The sequence below is a fragment of the Grammomys surdaster genome, unplaced genomic scaffold (assembly GCF_004785775.1).
Source record: "Grammomys surdaster isolate TR1022 unplaced genomic scaffold, NIH_TR_1.0 271, whole genome shotgun sequence".
Taxonomy (NCBI): domain Eukaryota; kingdom Metazoa; phylum Chordata; class Mammalia; order Rodentia; family Muridae; genus Grammomys; species Grammomys surdaster.
In genome coordinates this window covers 9,039,577-9,060,618 of record NW_021604712.1, presented here as the reverse complement: position 1 = coordinate 9,060,618, position 21,042 = coordinate 9,039,577, and the positions used below count along the sequence as shown (strand labels likewise).

Sequence of the window (21,042 nt, the reverse complement as noted above, 5' to 3'; positions counted from 1 at the left end):
ACTGGTTGCAGCCAGAGTGTACAGGCGGGCCCTGTCTCAGGACTGGCCGTTTCACACCACTGTGTTGGAGAGAAGGAACCCTGATTTTTGGTTTGGTTTTTGAGGCAACATCTCTCTTTGTAGTTCTGGCTGTCCTAGAACTTGCTATGTAGACCAGGCAGGCACTGAACTCACAGACATCTTCTTGCCTCTGCCTCCTGAGTACTGAGACTAAAGGCATACATCTGCCTTAACTCTTGACTTTTTGAGGATGCTCTGAAAAGTCCTACTCGAGCACAACCAAACTGCCTGAATAAAGCACAGGTTCCACTACTAGCAAAGGCCTCTGGGAAATGTCAGACTGGCAAAATAAGCTATTGCGTACAAGAGGGTACAGCTACTATAACTAACACCCGACTTGTTTCTATTTCTTTGGCTTGATCTCTATTCAACGGACAATGGTTTGGTTTCCCGCTCCCAGTAGCTACACTGGACACCTGTAATGGTGTACCGGGTGTGTGGATGGGGTGGAGGTGGGGAGTAGGCTGGGCACTCCTTCTTGATGGTGTTCTAGCCACCCAGTTATGACCAGCTCCTTCACAGCCTTTGCTCTGCTACGTGAGGCCCTGTGATGTCACATAAACGGCTCTTTCTCAGGAGCCTTGCTGGGCTTTCCCCAGCCTGTAATCATTAGCTGCTGGTCTCCTGATTTTTTCCTCTCTAGCTCCTTATTTTGTTTGGATGTCCACTGTCACGCTTGCCCTCTTGAGCAGAGAGGCCCCAGCAGCAGAGTGTCTTTGAGTGATTGCCATTGTGATACTGCCTAACGGCTCAGCAAGAGTTCAAGAATCACAGCTGATTCTTTAGTCCTTGTAACTGGAGGGTGATGGAAGCCATTTTATCGTGTGGAGGGGCTGTGTTTCTTTATGTCACTGGTCTGTGCATGTTGTTTATCTGTTTTCCAATTGTGTTTTTTCTTATAGATGAATATGAATTTTGCATGCAAGGTAAGAGAGCTGTTCATCTTTTATATATGTTGTAAGTATACTTTAAAAATAATATTTATTAATTTAGTATGTGAGTGAGTGTGTGAGTGTTGTGTGTGTGTGTGTGTACACAACTTGTTGGAGTTGGCTCTCTCTTTCCACCACGTGGATCCTGGGGATTGAACTCAGGCCTTCAGTTTTGCCTTCATAAGGCATCTCATCAGCTCTGTGAATATTTTTTTCCTGTCAGTTGTTTACATTTGTGGTACAGTTTCCTTGTAGGTGTTTTTATTCTTGTTGTTTTGATTTTGTTTGTTTGTTTTGAGACAGAATATCTCTGTGCAGCCCTGGCTATCCTGGAACTTGCTCTGTAGACCAGGCCTCAAACTCAGAGATCTGTCTCCTGTGTGCTGGGATTAAAGTTATATGCCACCACTGCCCAGGTTTCTTTTAGGTTTTCAATTCTTCTGTAGTCAAGTTCATTAGCCATTTACCTCGAGGTTCCTGGTGGTTATGTGAAATCACCTTCCCTGACTGTGAGCTTTGGGTTAGCGCTCTCTATCTGTGGACAGGAGAAGAAGATGTACTAAAAAGGTGGGATGAGTCTGCAAAGTAGGGGAGGGTGTTCATCAGCACAGCAGCCTGAGAGCCAGCGACCCAGGTGCAGGGCAGACAGGCCCAGGCTCGTGTTTGGAGATCTAAGCAGGCAGCTTTGGGACACCACGGGAGAAGAAAAGCTGATGACCTCCAAAGCTTGCCTTAGACATCAGGGTGGGAGAACATGGTGAGGGGTTCAGCAGCCACAGAGCTCAAGGTCTAGTCCTCAGGATTCAGAGTCTGACTCACAAAAAGAAGTGAGAAGCTAGCTTTCTCCAGGGCTGTGGCCAACAGAGAAGCAACCACCCATGGCAATCGCTACAGGGCAGCCAGGAACACCCAGCAGTGGACTGAGAGGGGTGGCCCATGTCTACCCTGGGAAGCAAGGGAATCTGGGAAGGCCAAAGCCTGTGTATAGCACTCAGGAGACAAAGGCCATGGTTTCATCTAAGTCTGTTTATTTTCCGATAACACGAGTCTCACCAGCTTGCGCTTCCCAGCACATCCTACGTTTGCTTTTTATAATTTAATTCTAGAAAAGGTTCAATGATTCGAGCCAAGTACAATCTCATATTCAAATGTTGAGTTCCAGATTCGGCATCCTTCAAGGGTGATGATGGTTGGCAAAGATGTGGGTGTGTGTACACACGTGTGCACAGGGTTTAGAAAATGTTCCCTGTTGTGCCCGTACACCCTGTTAACAACTTGGCTTTTCTTCATTTGCTGTCCATGTGGGCAGTAAATGTTTGGCAAATACATAATTCAGTATAAGTCGCATACGACGGGATTTCACAACCAGGCCTAACCGCTGAGATATTACTTAATTTGTTAACGTGATAAACAAGATTACGATGTGCAAACAAACAGGGCTTGTGCTCCAGCTGTGTCCAAGTTTATTTTACCAGGTCATAAACACAGGCCCTTTCTCCAGGCCCGATGATTGGGTTTCTCCTTCCTTTTGTCGGGGGAGAAGAATGTAAAGGGGGAGCAGGGGCCCTCGCACTGGGCTTTCCGGCCGTGACTCTTGAAGGAACTCATTCATCCCCACTATTGGGCAATGCTGCCTGCCCAGGGTCCTTCTGGGGTTTCCCATAGACAGCCTTTGCCAAGCAGGAGATTCGATCTCAGCTCGACCAAGCTGGGCCCCACACTCCAGGGATTCAGAGCCTTGTGAAACAGGCTGAAAGACCGGGGTCTTTGGGGAAGGAGGGCCAGGGGTCACAGCCCTCCTCCCACCTTACCCTGAACTGCTCCTCAACCAAGACTCTGTAGTGTAATTCCATCTGAGGCCTGGCGATAAAAAACGGACAGGCCCATTCATTATGCCGGGAAGGCTTGGAATGGGGTCACTCTCCCCGGCTCCTGGAAGCCTATGGAAGAGGCAAAAGGAGGCCTCTCTCAACCAGACCCTGTGGCTTCCCATGGGCTGGTAACTTTCCCTACAGAACCTGAGAACTCCCAAACTACCAGTAGCTCCTAGCTTCTCAGCCCTTCTTAGCAGAAGGCTTAGCAAAGAACCTGTTTGTCTTCTGTGCCCTAGGAGGGCTGTAGCTGAGGGGTCAGGCAGCGGCTTGGACCTGCTGGCTCCACTCGGAGGCCCTTCCATAGGCATTACCTTCTCTTGCGAGTACATGCCTCCAGCCGGCCCAGCTCCTCATAGGACTGGTAGAAGATGTCAAACTCCCTGGCGCCCCAGCCCCTCCAGACAGCCAGGCACCACTCTGTGTTTTCGTTTGCAAAGCCGCACACTACGGTGTCCTTTGCCACCACAGCGGCATCCACCAGGACCCTGCAGAGAGATGGGGGTCTGAGATCACCCACAGGAGTCCTCACTAGGTCAGAGTAGGGCCTCCCTCTTCATGTATATCCTCAAAGGGGGTGGAGTTACTGAGAGGGTGTCATAAACTGCTCAGTCTAGCTCTGGAACGGACTTGAAGGCCCCGATTGTCCCTGGTAGTCTGGCCTATGGGATGGGGTCGTATAACGTACCTAAAAGGCCAAGGGGATCCATTTACTTTTATAAGAATGCAGACGAACGCTCTGGAAGACCACTGACTGACACAAGCAGAGCGGGCATTGTCCATGCCTCTCTTTGGAATTGTGGTGTCTAGAATAAACCACCAACTGAATATGACTGTTCAAGAACATGAAGGTCAGAGGGATGGCTCAGTGGGAAAATGGGCTTCCCTCCCTGTGAGGCAAGTTTGATGACCTATTTCCTGGAACACATGTAAAAGCAGGAGGGAATCAACCCCCACTGTCCTGTGACCTCCGTGGGCACACTGTGACACATACCTGCACCCCACAGTGAACACACAGGAGTGACCCATGAGTGTCCCTATTGCAGGTCCCTCCCATTCTGCCCCTGACAGACTCAGGACATTCAGAGGAATACATTAGACAGAAAATCTGCTGTCTCAACGCCATCGCTGTTTACGTTGTTTTGAGGCTGTGAGCTGTTCTGCACGGTCTGTCCGTGCACAGCATGCTTCTGCTCAGACGACAGATAAGACTCCCTGCATCCCCTTCGCCCTGGTGGTGTCTCTGTGGGGCTGGTGGCCCATCTCTGGGTCTGGTTGTATCTCCTCCTCCTATGCCCAGTGACAGAGCCCCACTTCATACGAATTCTCTCTTTCACCAAGGTATTAAAAGTCTCCGGTCCTTCCTTGCTTTTTTGGCCAAGTCAGGTCTTTCTCCTTCTAGCAAATGTGCCTGACTCTTGATAAAACCTGTCTCTAGGGGGATGACTAGAAAAGGATACCAGTCCAGTCAGAGTAGGTGTGCCAAGGTCAATCAACCTGGTTCTGAGGACCTATTTGTTTCCAGAAGCCCGACTTGGAAGCTGGGAACCACTTGGGCACAAAGCTTCCTTTTACCAGGTCAGCCAGGGTTCAGGAGCAAAGCCTGATCTTATTTCCAGAGTCAGTCACTGAGAAGATCCATTGCCCCAGGACTCGATGAAAAAGCTCAGTGCCAGCAGGCAAGGGAACTGGACGTGACATGAGTGACTGGCTGCTTGTCACTGGCTGTCCTGCTTTGGGCAAAATGTCACTATGGGATGATACTGAAGATGACATTAGAGACCCTTTGCCCAAGGATGAGTGACAGTGCATGCTGCCAGCGGATCTACTGTGATGTCAAATACCGCTCATGTTTGACTTCAGGGCCTTTCATGGGGAGCTTCAGGGTGAGGGATAAACACTACCAGGAACTCTGGCTTAATACCAGGCTCCCTTCTCCCTGGCCATGAAGACTGTGCCCTGAACTGGCATGCTCACAGCAGCGACTGGCATGTCTCCTGGTGCTACTCACTGCATATTAGCATCGAATCACACTCTCAGGCTCAGAGAGGGGAGCTGCAGAGGGGGACCATGTCACCTGGCCCTATCTGGTGCTTCATGGGCTGGTGGGTCCCCTGACATGGGGTGGGGACCTCTCCTGTTTGGTAGGAAGGACAGTGAACCGACTGGAGAGATTCTCAACTTTCATTTCAATCACAGCTGAATCTGGCCATGGAGATACACCTTTGGCGGTGTACTTGATCCTCAGATACACAGACACCCCAGAAATAGATAGCCTTGGCCAGTGGTTCAGCTGCCTGGAGACCTTACCTTGCTTCTGTCTTGCTCTGTGGCCATACTGGTGAATCCAGAGGCTTATCTGTGGGGACCCAGGGGGCAGCAGGGCTGCTGTGCTGTCTGGTGGACATGTTAGTGAGTCCTGAGGTTCCCCACACCCCTCCCCCTAACCATACAGAATGGTTCTCAGTCTTACCCGTGCGGATTGAGCTCTCGGGCTTTTAAAACAGCAATGACTCTGCCCCGCTGGGCACCTGAATCCTTCTCCAGGCCAATGACGATGATATCTCCGCCATGTCTAAGGAACCAAAACCAAGATAGGGGAAGGGTTGGCTCAGGAAGCTGTACTCTCTCCAGTGGGCATAGCAAGTAAGGTAAGGAGCCTGGAGTTTTCGTGAAGGGGGTGTCAGTGGATACACAGTGTGTTGCAGAAGAGGACCTTCCCCACAGGAAACCTGAGTGTGGCTGCTGTTTGTGGCACCTTGAGCTTTCTATGTAGACATTCTTAGATTTACTGGAGCGATCACTTCCTATTCTAAATCTGAATGGCAAAGCCTGCTCGGCAGAACTGCCTAGTTGGATCTGGGAATCTTTAAAGAAGCCACAGGTTCCACTCAGCCCAGCCCCAAAACAAGAACATTGAGCAGCTCAGAAATGGTGCTTCCACACCACAAAACTCACCTAGGGACCCAAATGAGGTCTTTGACAGCAAGCACCTTCACAGCCTGCAGGTGTTGGCTGAACGTCTCCCCGTCCATGGGGCTCAGGTCATGCTCAGTTCTGTCGGAGGTGACACTGGGCTCCTGCAGCCTGTCTGGGTCTTCATAATTGGCAGAGAAAGGCACACTGGAATAGCTGGTGAGGGAGCTGGGCAGACTGGAAGGGGACCTGGGATCTCGGTGGGGTGGGGACGAAGAATAAGAAGACATGGAACAGTAGTCAGTGAGCGAGTCCTGGTGGGTGAGGATCTGCATGCCCAGCTCCTCACTGTACATGATGCTCACGTCTGCGATGCACTCTTCCTCAGGCTCCTTTGAGGTGGTTATATGACTGCCTGGGGCTTCGGGGACTGAGGGCTGCACAGAAAACGTGTCCCTGAGAGGACTAGGGTCCCCGCAGAAGTACCGGGCACATAGCTGGTAGGTGGCTGAGTGGTACATCACTAAGGAATTGGCTTTGTCATCGAGGCACCAGACCATCTCCTCTCCTCTGCAGTCTGAGCTGCACACAAGTGATGTGACCATAGACGGGGCAGCATAGGGCTCCAGCCGCCTGCTGATGTCCAGGACGGTGCAGTCAATGACCAGGAGGCCGGGCCCATTGCTGTACCAGACCTCAGTCCCACTGTTGACCACTTCCATCGCCTTCACTGGGTAGGGGTTCTGCCGTGAGTCTTCGTCTGGGATACAGAACTTGGACCTATTGGCTGTGTGTGAGCACAGGTAGGAGCAGCTTTCTTTTGGGGTGCCCCGTGCTACAGGAAACACAGCCACAAGTCCATCAGCCAGGCCTGCCAGCACCAGAAAGGAGTTCTGTGGGGGAAGGGACAGGGACACATGATGCTTTTTCATGTCACATATTCTAAGAGAGAAACCACAGGCACCAGACCCTTCTCTCTACGTGTCTCAAGTGGTCACATGATCTCCCTTAGGGCTTCGGAGAAGTAAAGCCTTTGAAATCTTGGCCTGCTCAGGGGGCTCAGTCCAGAGACGATGTAGCCTTGCCCCAGCAGGGCCATGCCCATCACTGGTGCTGCGAGGCAAGAGATGAGCCAGGGAGAACCGTGCCCATAGTGCCGAGGGCATCAAGAGAGGATGCCACCACCTGGCACTGGTTTCTTGCTGTATGAGCAGCAGGGAACTGCCTTTCCTGGATGCCATGAAGGCCTTTTGAAGGGCAGGGCAGAATGCTTTCCCTATTGTAGACAGTTGATTAACATGACAGCTGTTGTAGGCATGAGTTCTATTCATTGCTCTGTGCCCACCACTGCCAGCTGGGCACTGCACTGGCATAGGAAAGGGTTAAGTCTCATACACTTCCATGGCCCTGGATCCCACTGTTTCTATCAGGTGGACAACATATGTCTCTGGAAGAAAGGGCTTCTAACTTAACTCTCCTGCAGGCATGTCTTGGCCCCGTGTACCCACATCCACACACACTCTGAAGAGCCTGAGCTGACACTACTGAGGAATTTGACTTTCCATGAAGTGTACTTTCCTCTGTAGCCACCCGCCAGAGGTTACTAGGCTGAAGCCAAGGTTGCAGGTGCAAAGCCAAATGCAGGCTTCCTGGGGTATCTCGCAGAGCAGAGCAGAAGCAGGAGCAGGAGCAGGAGCAGGAGCAGGAGCAGGAGCAGGAGCAGGAGCAGGAGCAGGAGCAGGAGCAGGAGAGCAGAGCAGAGACACAGAGTGCAGTGGGTCAGGGAAAAGGTCATAGAATAAAGTCAGATCCCAGCCTAGTTTTAGCCAGGGGGATGGCAGAAAGCCACTTTGTTAGGAGGCAGGGTGCCTTTTTGGTGTGGGATGGTTTGTTCAGGATAGTGGAGTGAGTGGCCTCTCACACAACATTCACAGTAAGGAGCCTTAGGAAAGTTTCTCAAAATCCGTCTTCAGGATTTAGGTCAATAAAGCAGCCAGAGCAAACAGGCCATAAGTCTTTCTGGATCCTGGCTCTGCTGGTCGGCGTGGGGAACGACACGTTCGTCGGGATGTGAGCGTGCTTGTGCAAGAATGCACGCACGGTCTGCCCTGTGTGGCCTCCGAAGGACAACCTCCACGGGGGCAGGCACCCTGTGCAGAAGGCTCACACAGAGTCTGCTTTATTTTCTCTCCTTCGGCAGGAGGTACGCCCTGGCTGGGGCTCTGGCTGTCAGGGCCCTTCAATAATGCTTTGTGTCCAGTTCTCCCGGCCTCTGGTGGAGGGAGATCCCAGCTGCCTAGGTTGCCCCTGGGGCTACAATCATAAATGACTGTAAGGTTCATTTCATACCCACTTTCTGTCTCTTCTTTTTTCCTTTTATAAAGAAATGAAACTAGATCAGGGTAGAGAGAGAAGTGCTCACAGGTTTGGTGACTCAAGAAGTCATAGCAACTGTTAGCTTCTAAGTGCCCAGCCTAGAACTCTGGGTTCCATAGGTTTAGAGATCTATTTCTTTCTTTCTTTTTTTTTCTTTTTTTGTTTTTTTCGAGACAGGGTTTCTCTGTGTAGCCCTGGCTGTCCTGGAGCTCACTCTGTAGACCAGGCTAGCCTTGAACTCTCGAACTCAGAGATCCGCCTGCCTCTGCCTCCCAAGTGCTGGGATTAAAGGCGTGTGCCACCACTGCCCGGCTAGAGATCTATTTCATTACTATTATCATCCTCATTTTAGGTGGACAAATGAGGACCACATAAGGGCACTCAGCACATTTTAAAACGATGGGCTAGGAAGTGCTGCTTATGCATTGGTGGAAGGCATCCGTTGTACCCATAGGCCCCTGAGGCCTGTCTGGATCCAGGGAAGGAAGCAGAGCCTGGGAGAACAAGCAGTGCCAGCCAGCTTCTCAGAGGAAAGGTTCTGCATCCTGACAGTTCACCAGAAGGGAAGGTGAAGCTTCTGCGTCTACTGTTTGGAGGAGAAGGCCCAGGACCAGTCAAGTGATAGCCTTGCCAGCACTAGTAAGGCTGGATTCCATGCCAAGATGAGGAAGAGCTGGGACTGGGGAACTCACTGAGTGGATGGGGTTAAGAGAGTGAGGGAATAGGTTTGCTGGGCAAAGGACTGAGGTCCAGGAAGGAGAGCAAGTCTTTGAGAGGAGGCAGAGCCAGATAAAAGGGAATCAGCTATGCCCACTAATCAGAAAAGACAGTGGCCAGGGCAGGGGAGAGGCTCTTGATACCTTTATCAAGAGAAGGAGCCATGTGCAACGGCTTACTTCATTATCCACACCTGTATGAGCCTCACCTAAGCCTGGGCCTCTAGCATTTGCTCATGGATGGTAGGCACTCCATGTTAATGGTGGTTAAAGCTGCCTGTGATGTAGGCAAAGTGGCCCAGAAAGGTGTGACTCCACTGTCCCCAGCTCAATCCACTGTCCTAGGCAAGGAAGTCCTCCCATACTTGGTGACAGACCTGAACATGTCTCTCTCCCCACCTTACCTTTTTAATAACAGGTACTGCCAAGAAACAGGTGACAACAGCTGGGGTGTCCAGGGCCTGCTGGGGCATGCTTAATGGGCACATACCCTTAAGGCTGTAGATATAGATTTTCTGGTCCTGCAAAATCAGACAAGCTCACTGTAAGAACCAGATAAGGAAGTGACTGGCTTGTCCTGTTAGGATGCTCTAAGCCTGGAAAACCCCTTTGGTACCTTAAAAAGGCAGCATTTTGCTTACTAATTCATTTCTGCTTTTTGTTTGAAAAATACAGTCTGGAAGAAAGTTAACTCATAGGAGATCCTAAGGAGTAGAGGACAGAACATCTTAGAAGCCCACTTTGGCTACGCATAAGGAGCATGCTACTAGCAAAGTGGGGTCACAATACAGTGACAATATGCCATGGGCAGAGTCCCATCACTCCCTCTAGGATGTACATGGGGTTACCTCCTCTGTTCATCACCTTTAAACATATTTAGTGAATTTGTTGTTGTCACAAAGAATTACACTGGAAAAGGCATTCTTAGAGATCTCGCTGTGTATTCTCTTAAAACAGATTAATTCTTGAGGCTTTAGTCCTATGGGTATCTATGGGTTTTTGGAAGATCTCTCTACTTCTAAATAGTCACGTAGATGGATTAAGATGTTACTTTCCCTACTCATAACCCTGGAGCATTTGATCTGGGGTAGTGTTTGGAAGTCTTCCAATGACTTCTGCATATGGAGGCAGATCTTCAGGGATGAGCTACGCTCCGCGGCCCTCACGGTATTATGAGGAAACACAGCCAGATTCTCCTGCTGAGTCTCTACCTATCCTTACTACCCAGAATCCTCACTTCCAGCTGGTGGCGAGCAGGAGCCAACAGCAATTACCCCTGGTGATCTACCTCACAGGACCGATGACATTGTTTTAGGGATTGCTCAGGAACAAGTTGGGGCTACCTGATAGTCAAGTTGACTTTGACTTCTTGTAGTTTTACAAGTCTGGTCCCCCTGGGAACTGTACCCCACTCACGCTCACCCTGACACGGGCCCTGCAGGCTGGCAGTTACCTCGGTGGCTATCCACACGGAGCTCTGGATCTTGAGCTGACAGCTCAGCTTCATCCCAGGACAGGTCATCCTCTGTACTTCCAGAAGGCCCTTCTCTGTGTTGACCACTGTGTAGTTCCTGTGGTTAGCAACAACATAGGGTTAGTTCTAGATAGCCAGGGGCCACCTCCTTCCCCAGGCCAGTGGAATGGCCTTGGAACAGGGGTAATCATTTAAGCATGAAGGGTCTATCACAGGTTCATGTTTTAAAGATTTGGTTCCTAGATGTAGGCACTATTTTGGCATGCTTTAGAAACATTGGGAGGCGGGGTTAGTGAGGGGATGGAATACTGGTAGCAGGGCTTTGAAGGTTATATCAGGACCCCAGTCTCTCTCCCCATCTTTCTGTCTCTCATTTCCTTTCTCTGCATCTTGTCTTCCCAGAAGTAAAAGAGAGTCTCTGCCACCATGCTGTTCCTCCCAAGGTCAGGGGACTGAGACGGCAGGGACTGGACACAGTGAGTCTGGATCAGTCATCCACCCTTGAGTTGTTTCTGTCAGTTATTTTGTTCACAAGTAACACAAAGGTAACTACACACAAAGGATGCTGTCTGCTACCCTGTTCACCTCTAGAAATCAGAAGCACTCCTTGACTTCATGACATTGAGTACATGTAGGTTTGCCTGCTGTATAAGGCTTGAACAAGAAAGAGAAAGGACATTCCAACAGGAAGTCCCCTTCCTTTCCTTTTGTGACCTCTGAGGGTTCAGGCAACCATCCCAACATGGTGACATAGGGCACCTCCATTGGATTGCTCACAGCCCTCCCACAGACCAGAGGCTGCTCATCACAGGAACAGAGGGAACCTCTTAAACTGAGTAGACAGCCCCAGGCTAAAGATAAGATGTGCAAAGTCCACACTTGACTGGGTGGAGCTCAAGACATGCCTCCAACCTGCGTGCTCTGAGAACAGCCTACAGATAGTGAGGAGAGCGGGTTCTTGGTTCACAGGCCTGGATGTGTCCAGCACCACTGCCCCTCCACACGTCCCCAGTGTCCTTTGCATGGAGGAGGGAGTGAAGCACAGTAGAGGAGTGGTTAGTTGGTTAGCCACTCTCCCCAGAGCACACAGCTCTTTCCCCCAGTCAGAGAGAAGGTGGAGCATCGATGGAGGAGGCGTCAGGAGACATGCTGTGAGCCAAGATTTTAGAAGGCTTTTGTCATCCCTGACTGACACCAAATAGCTGGAGATGATCAAAATGGATACTGCAAAGAAAACTTTCTTCAAACTTCTATCTATTCATTTTAGTCTTTTCTCCTATGTATTGATAAAAAAAACCGTAATGATACTGTAAATACATTTGCTTAAGAAAAAATTAAAAATACAGAGAAAAGACCAGAGTCTAGCCACAGTGGTGTCATGTTGTCCTGGTTTTCCTGCCTCCTGTCCTTTCTTTTTCTGTGAGTCAGTCTGGGGATCTGATCTTCTCCCTGTCCAGGTTCCCTGTTCTATACACCCAGGTAGAAGCCCCCCTCCCACCCTCATCCTCCCTTCTTTTGTTGGTGGGAGTTTTTAAGGACCCTCTCTTCCTACTGGGGATGATAACTTTTTTCCAAGGTCCAACTCTCTCCAGCATCCTGCTCATGTTTGAGATAAAGGGGAAAGCAAACATCCTAAGGTGGGTAAAAGAAGGTCTGCCCCAGCATCCACAGACCAGGTGGGCTCTGGAGTCCCAATAAGATACTCCCAGAAGCCTCTACCTGCTTATTTGCTTCTCTTGTGTCAAATGTTCTAGGCCCAGCCCTGGAACCAGCCATTTGATAAACCCTGCTTCTCCTTGGTACTTAGAGACCATGTCTAGATTCTGGGGTGCCAATAACATTTCTTTGCTCCTCTCCAATGGAAAAAGTTAGAAATGTGAATTTATTTTCCCCTCTGCCCATGCCTCCCCACTGATAGCTTAAGATCATAAGATCCATGCTAACTTCAGAGTCCATTTTGCTGATCCCACCCTAGTCTCACGTCTAAGTCTCCCCAGACTGTAAGGCCTGTAAATGCTCCACTGGGACCATCTGAAGACTACACTAACTTTCATGTCGGGGTGGGGGAGAGGGGTAGCATGCACTGGACAACCTACAGGCCATCACACAAGACCTCCATTCCATGGAGATTCCATCTCTTGCCACTCTCCTTCCCATGCCCTTGCCTCTGGGTCTCAGGAATTCTTTCCCTGTCCTAGTGGATCTTCCTGACACTCTTGTCTTCTGCTACCGACTGCTCTCTGGGCCATACAAGCTGACCATTAACTGCCTCCCCACCCTTTCCCGGCTCTTCAGCTCACTCTGCCTTGGGTCAAATCTAGCTGGGGATGTCTAGGGCCATTGTGCATTCTCCCATCTTTATGGTCTCAGGTCCTACGGGCCTTCTCTCTAAATGCCCCATTGAAAGACCCTTAAGTCCTGTTCCCTCTCTCCTTCCTGGTGAAACAGTCAGGTTTTCAGCCCTCTTCAGTCTAGGAGATGGAGTGAGCAGAAGTCACATAGCCAGGCTGGTGGGTTTCTTTGCAGCTTACTGTGGGTCTCCGTACTTCCCTCAGGCATCCTGGCTCCCCAGATCATGGTGGCCATTTTGGACCTTCTCTCTTCTTCTTGGATATCTCATTCACCTGTTCTCAACTTCCTGCCACTTCACTATGAAAAAGAGCTGAGACCAGAGGGATTGCCCACAGCCAGTTTTTAGAGAGCAATCCTTCTGCTCTGGTCCCCTGCTTCCCTCTGGCTATGGTCCCCTGCCTCCCTCTGGCTCTGGTCCCCTGCCTCCCTCTGGCTCTGATCCTCTGCCTCCCTTCGGCTCTGGTCCATTGGCTTCTTACTCCACCCCATTGGCTGCTCATTCTTCCACCTTCAGCATCATCTAATGTCCATGCTCAGATTATAACTAACTTCATCTTGAAGCAAGATTCTCCCTCTCTCCCTGGAATTGGGTTTCCAACACATCCAACCATTTCTTTGCTTCCCTTAGCTTCAAAACTGTGCCCCTCCTCTTTTTCGAGACAGGGTTTTCTGTGTAGCCCTGGCTGTTGTGGAACTCACTCTATAGACCAGGCTGGCCTTGAACTCAGAGATCTTTCTGTCTCTGACTGCTGAATCTCTGGGATTAAAGATGTCTGCCACCACAGCCTGGTCCTTCTTTAATGCACTCCCACCAGGCTTTGCCTTCTGCTGTTTGCTCAGTAATACCCCCCACCAGCATCGCTGCTTTCTGTTTCCAGCGCACAAGGAAGGACAGATGAAGAGATTACCTGGACTCCTCCTTCCCATCCCAGAACACCACAGTGTACTCCTGGCTCTGGGATGAGAAGAAGGCCGACTGCCTCCCACAGTGTAGCTTGTACATGAAGGTGGCAAAGGTTGGGTCTTTCATCTGGCTCACCACAGACAGGGCCAAGGGGCGCTGCAGAAGATAGATCTCTAGTGAGCACAGCTGTGTGGTCCCCCCTACAGGGCCACCTGGCACAAGCCAAGGGAAAGTGCAAATCCTCCCACTAGGGATTAGCCTAACACAAAACTGAAAAGGTTTCAGAATCCCCCACCCTCACTCCAAGTAAATACATACATACATACATACATACATACATACATACACACACACTCACATACATACATACATACATACATACATACATACATACATAAAAGCCCTTCATAGCCTCTGGGTCATCATGACCACAGTAATAGGCTCAGCTGCTCTGGAGTCAAAGGCCCATTCTGTTCTACCTTAAGTCCAAGGTCATAAACTTTTATAAGGTATCTGTCAGATTCTATTCATAATGCATTAATTAATTACCTGTTTTGATGGTCAAGTGCTAAACTTGATATTAGGGGCCTCTTCCAATAAACAAGGAGGAACTATCTTTAAAAATGTAATACAGTCCCAGCTTTCCATGAGCAAACCTTCCAAAGAGATATGTACCTTCCCCTCTGGTTTTGCATGGGGACTATATCACCACAACACATTTGATATATAAATTGAGCAAAACTCAAAAAGTTCCAGATTTCAGAGCGGATTGGGTATATTCAACTAGCATGTAAATATTCTAAACATCTGAAAAACTCCAAAATTTGAAATACTTCTGGTCCCACATATACATGTTGTAGAGAAAAAGAAAGGTAACTTTCTGACAGACAGACAGACAGACAGACAGACAGACAGAGACACAGACACAGACACACAGATACATTAGAGGAACCGAGGCTCCCTCTGGAAGAGATGAACAGAGAAGGTTGACAGCTGTCCTTAGTGAGGGGTGGTTGAACACACACATGCACTCTTGGGCACACACACACACACACACACACACACACGCATTGGAGTCCCACAGTCCCTACCAAGGCAGGCCCCGGCTCTGCTCTGCGTACCTTCTCCGGCTTTGTGTCCCAGCACTCCATCATGAGTGCCTGAAGTCGATGGAACTGCACTTCCTCCGGCTGCCCCAGAACTGGGCGGATGCCCTTGGACAACTTCTTGACAATTTGAAGTTGGTGGTGGCCCAGTGCAGGACGCTGTCCTGACAGCAGCTCGTACAGCACCATGCCATAGGAGAACATATCTACCTGGCAGGAAGGCAAGCCAAGTTAGGTCTCCTGCCTGGGCCCAGCAACCTTAGAAAGCCGGCCCTGAGGAGGAGGAAGGAACAGGAAGGCACAACCAGGAAACACAGGCTCTCTCCAGTCCATTATGAATTTCCTTTATCTACCCGATCTGTCCAAACATCTAGATAGTCTTCTGACCGCCGTCTTCCCATCCATTCACCCTTTCTTCTATCTGTATTAGTTCTCCACCCATTTGTCCATCCATATGATAGCCATATACACAGAAATAGTTAAGTACCAGGTGCCAACTGAGGGCTCCAAAGCCCCAGTGGGTTGTGTAAGAAAATCATAAAACAGGGAGTGCCCCATGTGTTTTCTCACTTTAATTGTCATTTAAAAGTCCAGCAAGGAAAGACTTGTGCAGACCTCATGTGAGTCAGGGAACATCTTTCATAAGAGAATGTCTGAGATGGAGTCTGCAGGTTTTTTTTAAAAAAGATTTATTTATTATGTACACAGTGTTCTGCCTGTATATAGGCCTGCATGCTGGAAGAGGGCGCCAGATCCCATTACAGATGGTTTGTGAGCCACCATGTGGTTGCTGGGAATTAAACACAGGACCCCTGGAAGAGCAGTCAGTGCTCTTAACTGCTGAGCCATCTCTCCAGCCTGGAGGCAGCAGGTTTTAATGTGACTATTTCTATCATAGCTTCAATGTTCAGTGAACACCTTGTCTGGGTCTCCTGCTACTGAGAAGTCTTTCCTTTCTGTTGCTCTGGCTTGGCTTTTCCACCATGGGCAACAGCCACAGTTAACCCATACACACTTAGGTCATTCTCAAGGTCCATGACCCATCTGGAAATAATGCAACAATAAACCAGAGAGCAAGTGACACCGTGAATCAGCTGGTAAAGGCACTTGCCGCTAAGGCCAATGATCTAAGTTCGGTTCCCAGAGCCCACATTGTAGAAGGGGAGAACTAACTTCTCAAGTTGTCTGCTGATTTCTACACACAGGTGTCCCCTAAATAAATACATAAGTAAATAAGTATAATACAGATAAGTTAGAGACACGAGAGAGGTGACTGAACAGGCTGGAATGACATGCATCAACTGAGAAGACAGCTGGACTCAGCCCCCTGTCCCAACCACAGCTGGCCGCCACACTGCCTGGGAAGCCACACTCACTTCCCCAGCACTCACGCTCCTCCAGCTTGGCACTTCACCAGCACCTTGCAGTACCCGGAACTTGTATCACCTTTATTCTGTATCCCTGCAAGGTGGTCTTCAGACCCCAGTTGGTGCCTTAAATGTGAGCGTGAGATCTAGGTGCAGGTACACGTCTATCCCGGACTCTTATGGCTACGTCTGAAGCTGTGGCTGGAGAGATGGCTCAGTGGTTAAGGTGCTCACTGGGAAAGCATGAGGATCTATAGTCGAATCCCCAGCACCTATATAAAAGCCAGGAACGGCAATGTGCATCTGGAATCCCAACACTGGGAGGTGGAGATGGGAGGATCCCAGGGGCTCATGGGCCAACAAGTCTAGTCAATCGGTGAGCTAGCTTCAGGTTCGGTGAGAGAGCCTGCTTCAAAACATAAGGCAGAGAGTGACCAAGGAAGAGACTACGGTGGATGGACAGGCAACAATACCTGCATACACACATACACAAACTAAAAAAATACTTCTAAAGCTAAGGACAGAGGCCAATCTATTAACAAACAAGCAGGCACAAGCCTGGTACCTTTTGGTCAGTACCAGAATCCCCCTCACTGAGAGAAGAAAACACCCTGGAAAAGGTGAACCCAGAGCCCCAGGACTGCCTGTCTGGCTTCTCACTGGTCCTGGGCTCCTGCTCTGCATGGCTGGGCTTGTGGATGACAGTGGGGACAGGCAGATACCTTCTCATCATACACGATGCGAGGCCTGATCTCTGGAGCCTGGTAGCCTGGGGTGCCCTCCACACCCAGGGCCCCCTCGTGGAAGGACTGTCTGGAGATGCCGTAGTCTGACAGCTTGATGTTGATGTGTTCCCTGACGCTCAGCGACCACACCAGGATGTTGTCTGACTTGAGGTCACAGAAGATGATGTTTTTCTTGTGCAGATAGGCCAGGCCCGAGGCAATCTGGTAGGCTATTTTTTGGGTGAGCATGTGTCCCAGGGGCATAAAGGAAGAATCTTGGAAAGAAAGCAGTATTTATGTTCAAATCTATCAACTTTAAGATGGAATCAAATGAACATTCTAGACCTTGTCTTTCATTCTTCCCCCGATTCCCCTACTTTGGTTTGGATGAGGTTAAAGGGTTGGCTTGTATGGCACTATTGGGAGGAGATGGGACCTTTAAGAAGTGGGGTCTTGTGCTGACTAGTTTTATGTCAACTTGACACAAGCTAGAGTCAGTTTGGAGGAGAGAACCTCACCTGAGAAAATGAACCCCCTCCCCAGTGCCTTGTGGCCAAGCCTGTGGTACATTTTCTAGACTGATGATTGATGGGGGAAGGTCTAGACCACTCTAGGCATTTTCACCCCAGGCAGGTGGTCCTGAGTTGTATAGGACAGCGGGCTGAACAAGCCCACAAGCAGTGTTCCTCCATGGCCTCTGCATCAATTCCTGTCTCTAGGTTCCTGCCCTGGCTTCCATAAGATGATGCATCACAAGCTGGAAGCTGCAATAAATGCTTTCCTCCCCATACTGCTTTGGTTATGATGTTTTAGCAATAGAAACCCTAACTAAGACAGGCCTCACAGAAGGAAGTGAGGTCATGGGGATATGCCTTTGAAGGAGCCATTAGGACTGTAACCTTTCTCTCTCTCTTTTCTTAATCCCCTAATTGACATGGCCAATCTTTTGTCATGTGACCATATCATAAAGTACCACAAGCCACAGGGCCAAAGAACAAGGGCAAATGACCATGGACTGAAGTCTCTAAAGCCACGAGCCAGAACAAACCTTTTCTTCTTGTAAGATGTTTGCCTCAGGCATTTTGTCACAGTGACAGAAAACTGTCACTGTGACACAGTGACTAACACATCCTCTAATATTCTAAATGCCCCAGATACATTCTTGCTCTTCTTCATGCCAGAGGGGACAGAGGACAGCTTTAAGTGACGTAGTATGCATTTAGGACAGAAATGCTCATTCTTAGGGAGCCTTTCATGGTAGGCCATGTGTGGGGCTGCATGCGCTTTCATAAAAGGATTCAAGTCCTCTGGCACTCATCAAAGGCCAACCTTGTCCTTCCACATCAAGTGTAAACTAAAGATACAGACACTGCATATGTCCTTTCCATTTTCACTGAGGCTGAGACGGGACTGGTTTAATAGTCCTTTCTTAGAGAAGGCAGCCAGTTCCCTACTTCTGGCATCAGTTTGGGGATAGTTACCAGTTTCTTCAGAATTCCCTTTAAGTATATTTGAGGAATAAGATGTAGCAGAAGAGGTCCTAAGTGCCATCTTAACTGGTGCCCAGTGTATGGATGTGGTTACAGGGGGACTTAGTGATGCAGCTGGGGCATATGGTACCAGCTGCTGACTCTTGGGCCAATGGTGGCTCTCATCAGAGACTCTGTGTTCCCAGTTGGGGCTGTTTTCTTCTTATAAGACTTGAGATTTGCTTCTGTCTGACTTGGGCCACCTCAGGATGCCCTGTCCCACGTTTGGAGTTGGCAAAGCACTTGGCTCCATGAAGCCACCCATAGCTTTGTTTTTGCAACCAAGACAGCCATGTAAGATAAGAGGAAGGCCCTGTTCTCCTGCACTAGGGCTCTGCTGGCCTCCCAGGAGCAGGCTGAGGGCACGGCCCCTGTAGAATGTTCTCAGAGTGCAGTACCTTTGGCATTCTCAGACAGCACGGTGTTGAGGCTGCCCAGCGGGGCAAGCTCCAGGGCGAAGCAGAGAGGGTGGATACTGATGCCGATGAGGGACACGATGCAGGGGTGCTGCAAGGCGTGTAACATGCTGGCCTCCTGACGGAAGTCTGAGAAGTTCTTCATGGCATCCATGGCTCTCAGGTGCCTCAGCATGGTGTCTGCAGGACAAAGCAAGGCCATCAGCTATCTAGGAAAAAGAGCAGGTGCAGGTCACGGCCTCCCTGCTGGACCTAAGCCAAGGTAGACCCAGGTCTAGGCCTGGTAGGTTGCTTCTAAGGGTCACAGGACATGGGTGGCCTCCCATACTTATCTTTGCATTATAAGGATTTGGGTTAGGTAAGACAAATTTATATTTTAGAGTACATACTATCTGAAGGATTGTAATATTGATGTCCAGGATTTGGTCTTTAAAGGCTGGTATTGTGGGGCTGAGACTAAGACAGGAGAGAAAGTCAGGGAAAACTAAAGAGACGGCAGAAGGGAAGGAACTCCTTATTCAGCATCGGATCACCTCCCCTCTGACTGGGAATCAAAAAAAGTCACCACAACTGACAGACCTACCCAGAGTGCCTTCAGGGATGTCAGTCCCTTCCCTAAGCTGCACTTGTAAAAGGAGTGCTCAAGTCAAGAAAAGACTATGCTTGCCTGGGACAGAAGGAGGGATATCTTAGAGTTTACCCACCTCAGTGTCCTTTCTCAACACCAGCCCTCAACAATCACCCAGTAAAACCCAGCAATTTCCTTGTCAAGAGGGAGAGTCTTTAAGATGGGAGAAATAGGTTAGCTATATCATAGTTTTGTACTTAATTACTAAACTTTGCTTAATTTTTGAGCCTGGTTATTAATTTCAGATAAATTCACACACACACACACACACACACACACATACACACACTCACTCACTAAGGCACTTAAGGTCTGACTCTCCTGAGTGGTCACACCCACATTTTAGGTGGGTGCTCGTATCCTTTCTTTAAAGAGGTCTCGTTTTCCTTCTGATGGCCTCCGCTTACATACACAGTGTGCACAGTCTCTGTTTCTATAAAGAGACAACTTTGTTAACTTTGCTTCACTGTGACCCTGAAATTCTTTTCTGTGCTATGTTCAAGGACCCCAAAGGGAGGTCCTCAGGCTACAGGCAGTTGTACTGTGCCTTCCATATGCAAATGACAACAAGGAGTCTCTTCCTTTCCCAAGCTCTAATGTGGCCTTGTCATTTGTGACAGTTGCTGGGCACTCCCTGGGTTCCCTCAGGCTCCCTCCTGGAAGCCTCAGGGCTTAGAGAAGGCCATTACAGCTCTCAGCTACAGCTGCCACTCACTGGGAGGTACCAGTGGCCTTTTTCCCTTTGTATCCCCTTATCGTGTTCAAAGCCTAGCCCTGCTGCTATCTGGAATGTAGTTAGTCCCCTTCCCCTCCAGCCTCAGGGTCTCTGCAGGTTACCTTATTCCTTATCAAGTAGCCAGGACTAGAGAAGGTGAAAACCATTATCATCAGCTGGCGAGAGACGTCTGTCCATGGCTGCGGGCCTGTGACATTTACATTGGAGGAGAAAGATCTACAGCAGGGTTGAGTGATTTCCAACCATGCTGTAACTTCTTCCAGCACCCTTGACACTCATGCATCTCGATGCAGGATGGCCTGCAGGAGACTCTGAAGGCTCAGGACAGCACCCCTGGCTGTGGCCAGTCAGCACAAGATCATCTGTCACTGAAGCCACTAGGCAAGGGAAAGCCGAGTCCTGACTGTTTTGTTTCGGGCTTCTATTCCTTCCTTAGAGATTTTAAAGTTGGGGTCTGTTGCCTTAGTGATCAGCTCATTGGCTGAGCAAGGCCTTGAGTGCACCGGCCATTTGGCTCCTAAGGGAAAGGTCCATTCTCACACTGGCTCTTTAACCCATTAAAATTTTATTTTTTTATTACAAAAAAAATAAAATTTTTTATTGGATAAAGATTCCAATCTCCACCTCAGTTAGTGAGTACTCTGTCTTCTCTCAGACCAGCAAGGTCACCTCTGCCATGTGCAGGCTTCCCGAGCCCACAGGCTGCTTTCAATTCCTAGGCAAGCCCGTGTGAAGCCCTGAAAGACGCCTGCTGTAACCTTTGTAGACTTATTCATGACATTTGTGGGGTTGGCCCATTCCCTTGTCAGCTCTTGCCTTTGGCTCAGCGCATGTACATTGGATATTCCATTAGTTAAATTACCCAGTTGAGACTGAAGGTACCCTAGTTAATCACAATTCCAAGCACTTTGTGTTTACGGTGGAGGGTATTTTC

The 21,042-nt window shown here is 49.4% G+C and overlaps 1 protein-coding gene across 2 annotated transcripts in view; it reads right to left on the bottom strand.

Moving 5' to 3' along the window:
• Positions 1–1,998: 1,998 nt before the first annotated feature.
• Lrrk1 (leucine rich repeat kinase 1) overlaps positions 1,999–21,042 on the bottom strand; it is a 128,013-nt gene continuing 108,969 nt past the window's right edge. For both annotated transcript variants that reach the window (XM_028776666.1, XM_028776667.1), the window contains exons 26-34: positions 18,727–18,924; positions 16,797–17,074; positions 14,723–14,917; positions 13,606–13,757; positions 10,325–10,442; positions 9,276–9,392; positions 5,822–6,672; positions 5,337–5,438; positions 1,999–3,351 (exon numbers count right to left, since the gene is read on the bottom strand). In XM_028776666.1, coding sequence (XP_028632499.1) covers positions 3,174–3,351; positions 5,337–5,438; positions 5,822–6,672; positions 9,276–9,392; positions 10,325–10,442; positions 13,606–13,757; positions 14,723–14,917; positions 16,797–17,074; positions 18,727–18,924 — 2,189 coding nt within the window. In that variant the 3' untranslated portion in view covers positions 1,999–3,173. The remainder of the gene's footprint in view (positions 3,352–5,336; positions 5,439–5,821; positions 6,673–9,275; positions 9,393–10,324; positions 10,443–13,605; positions 13,758–14,722; positions 14,918–16,796; positions 17,075–18,726; positions 18,925–21,042) is intronic.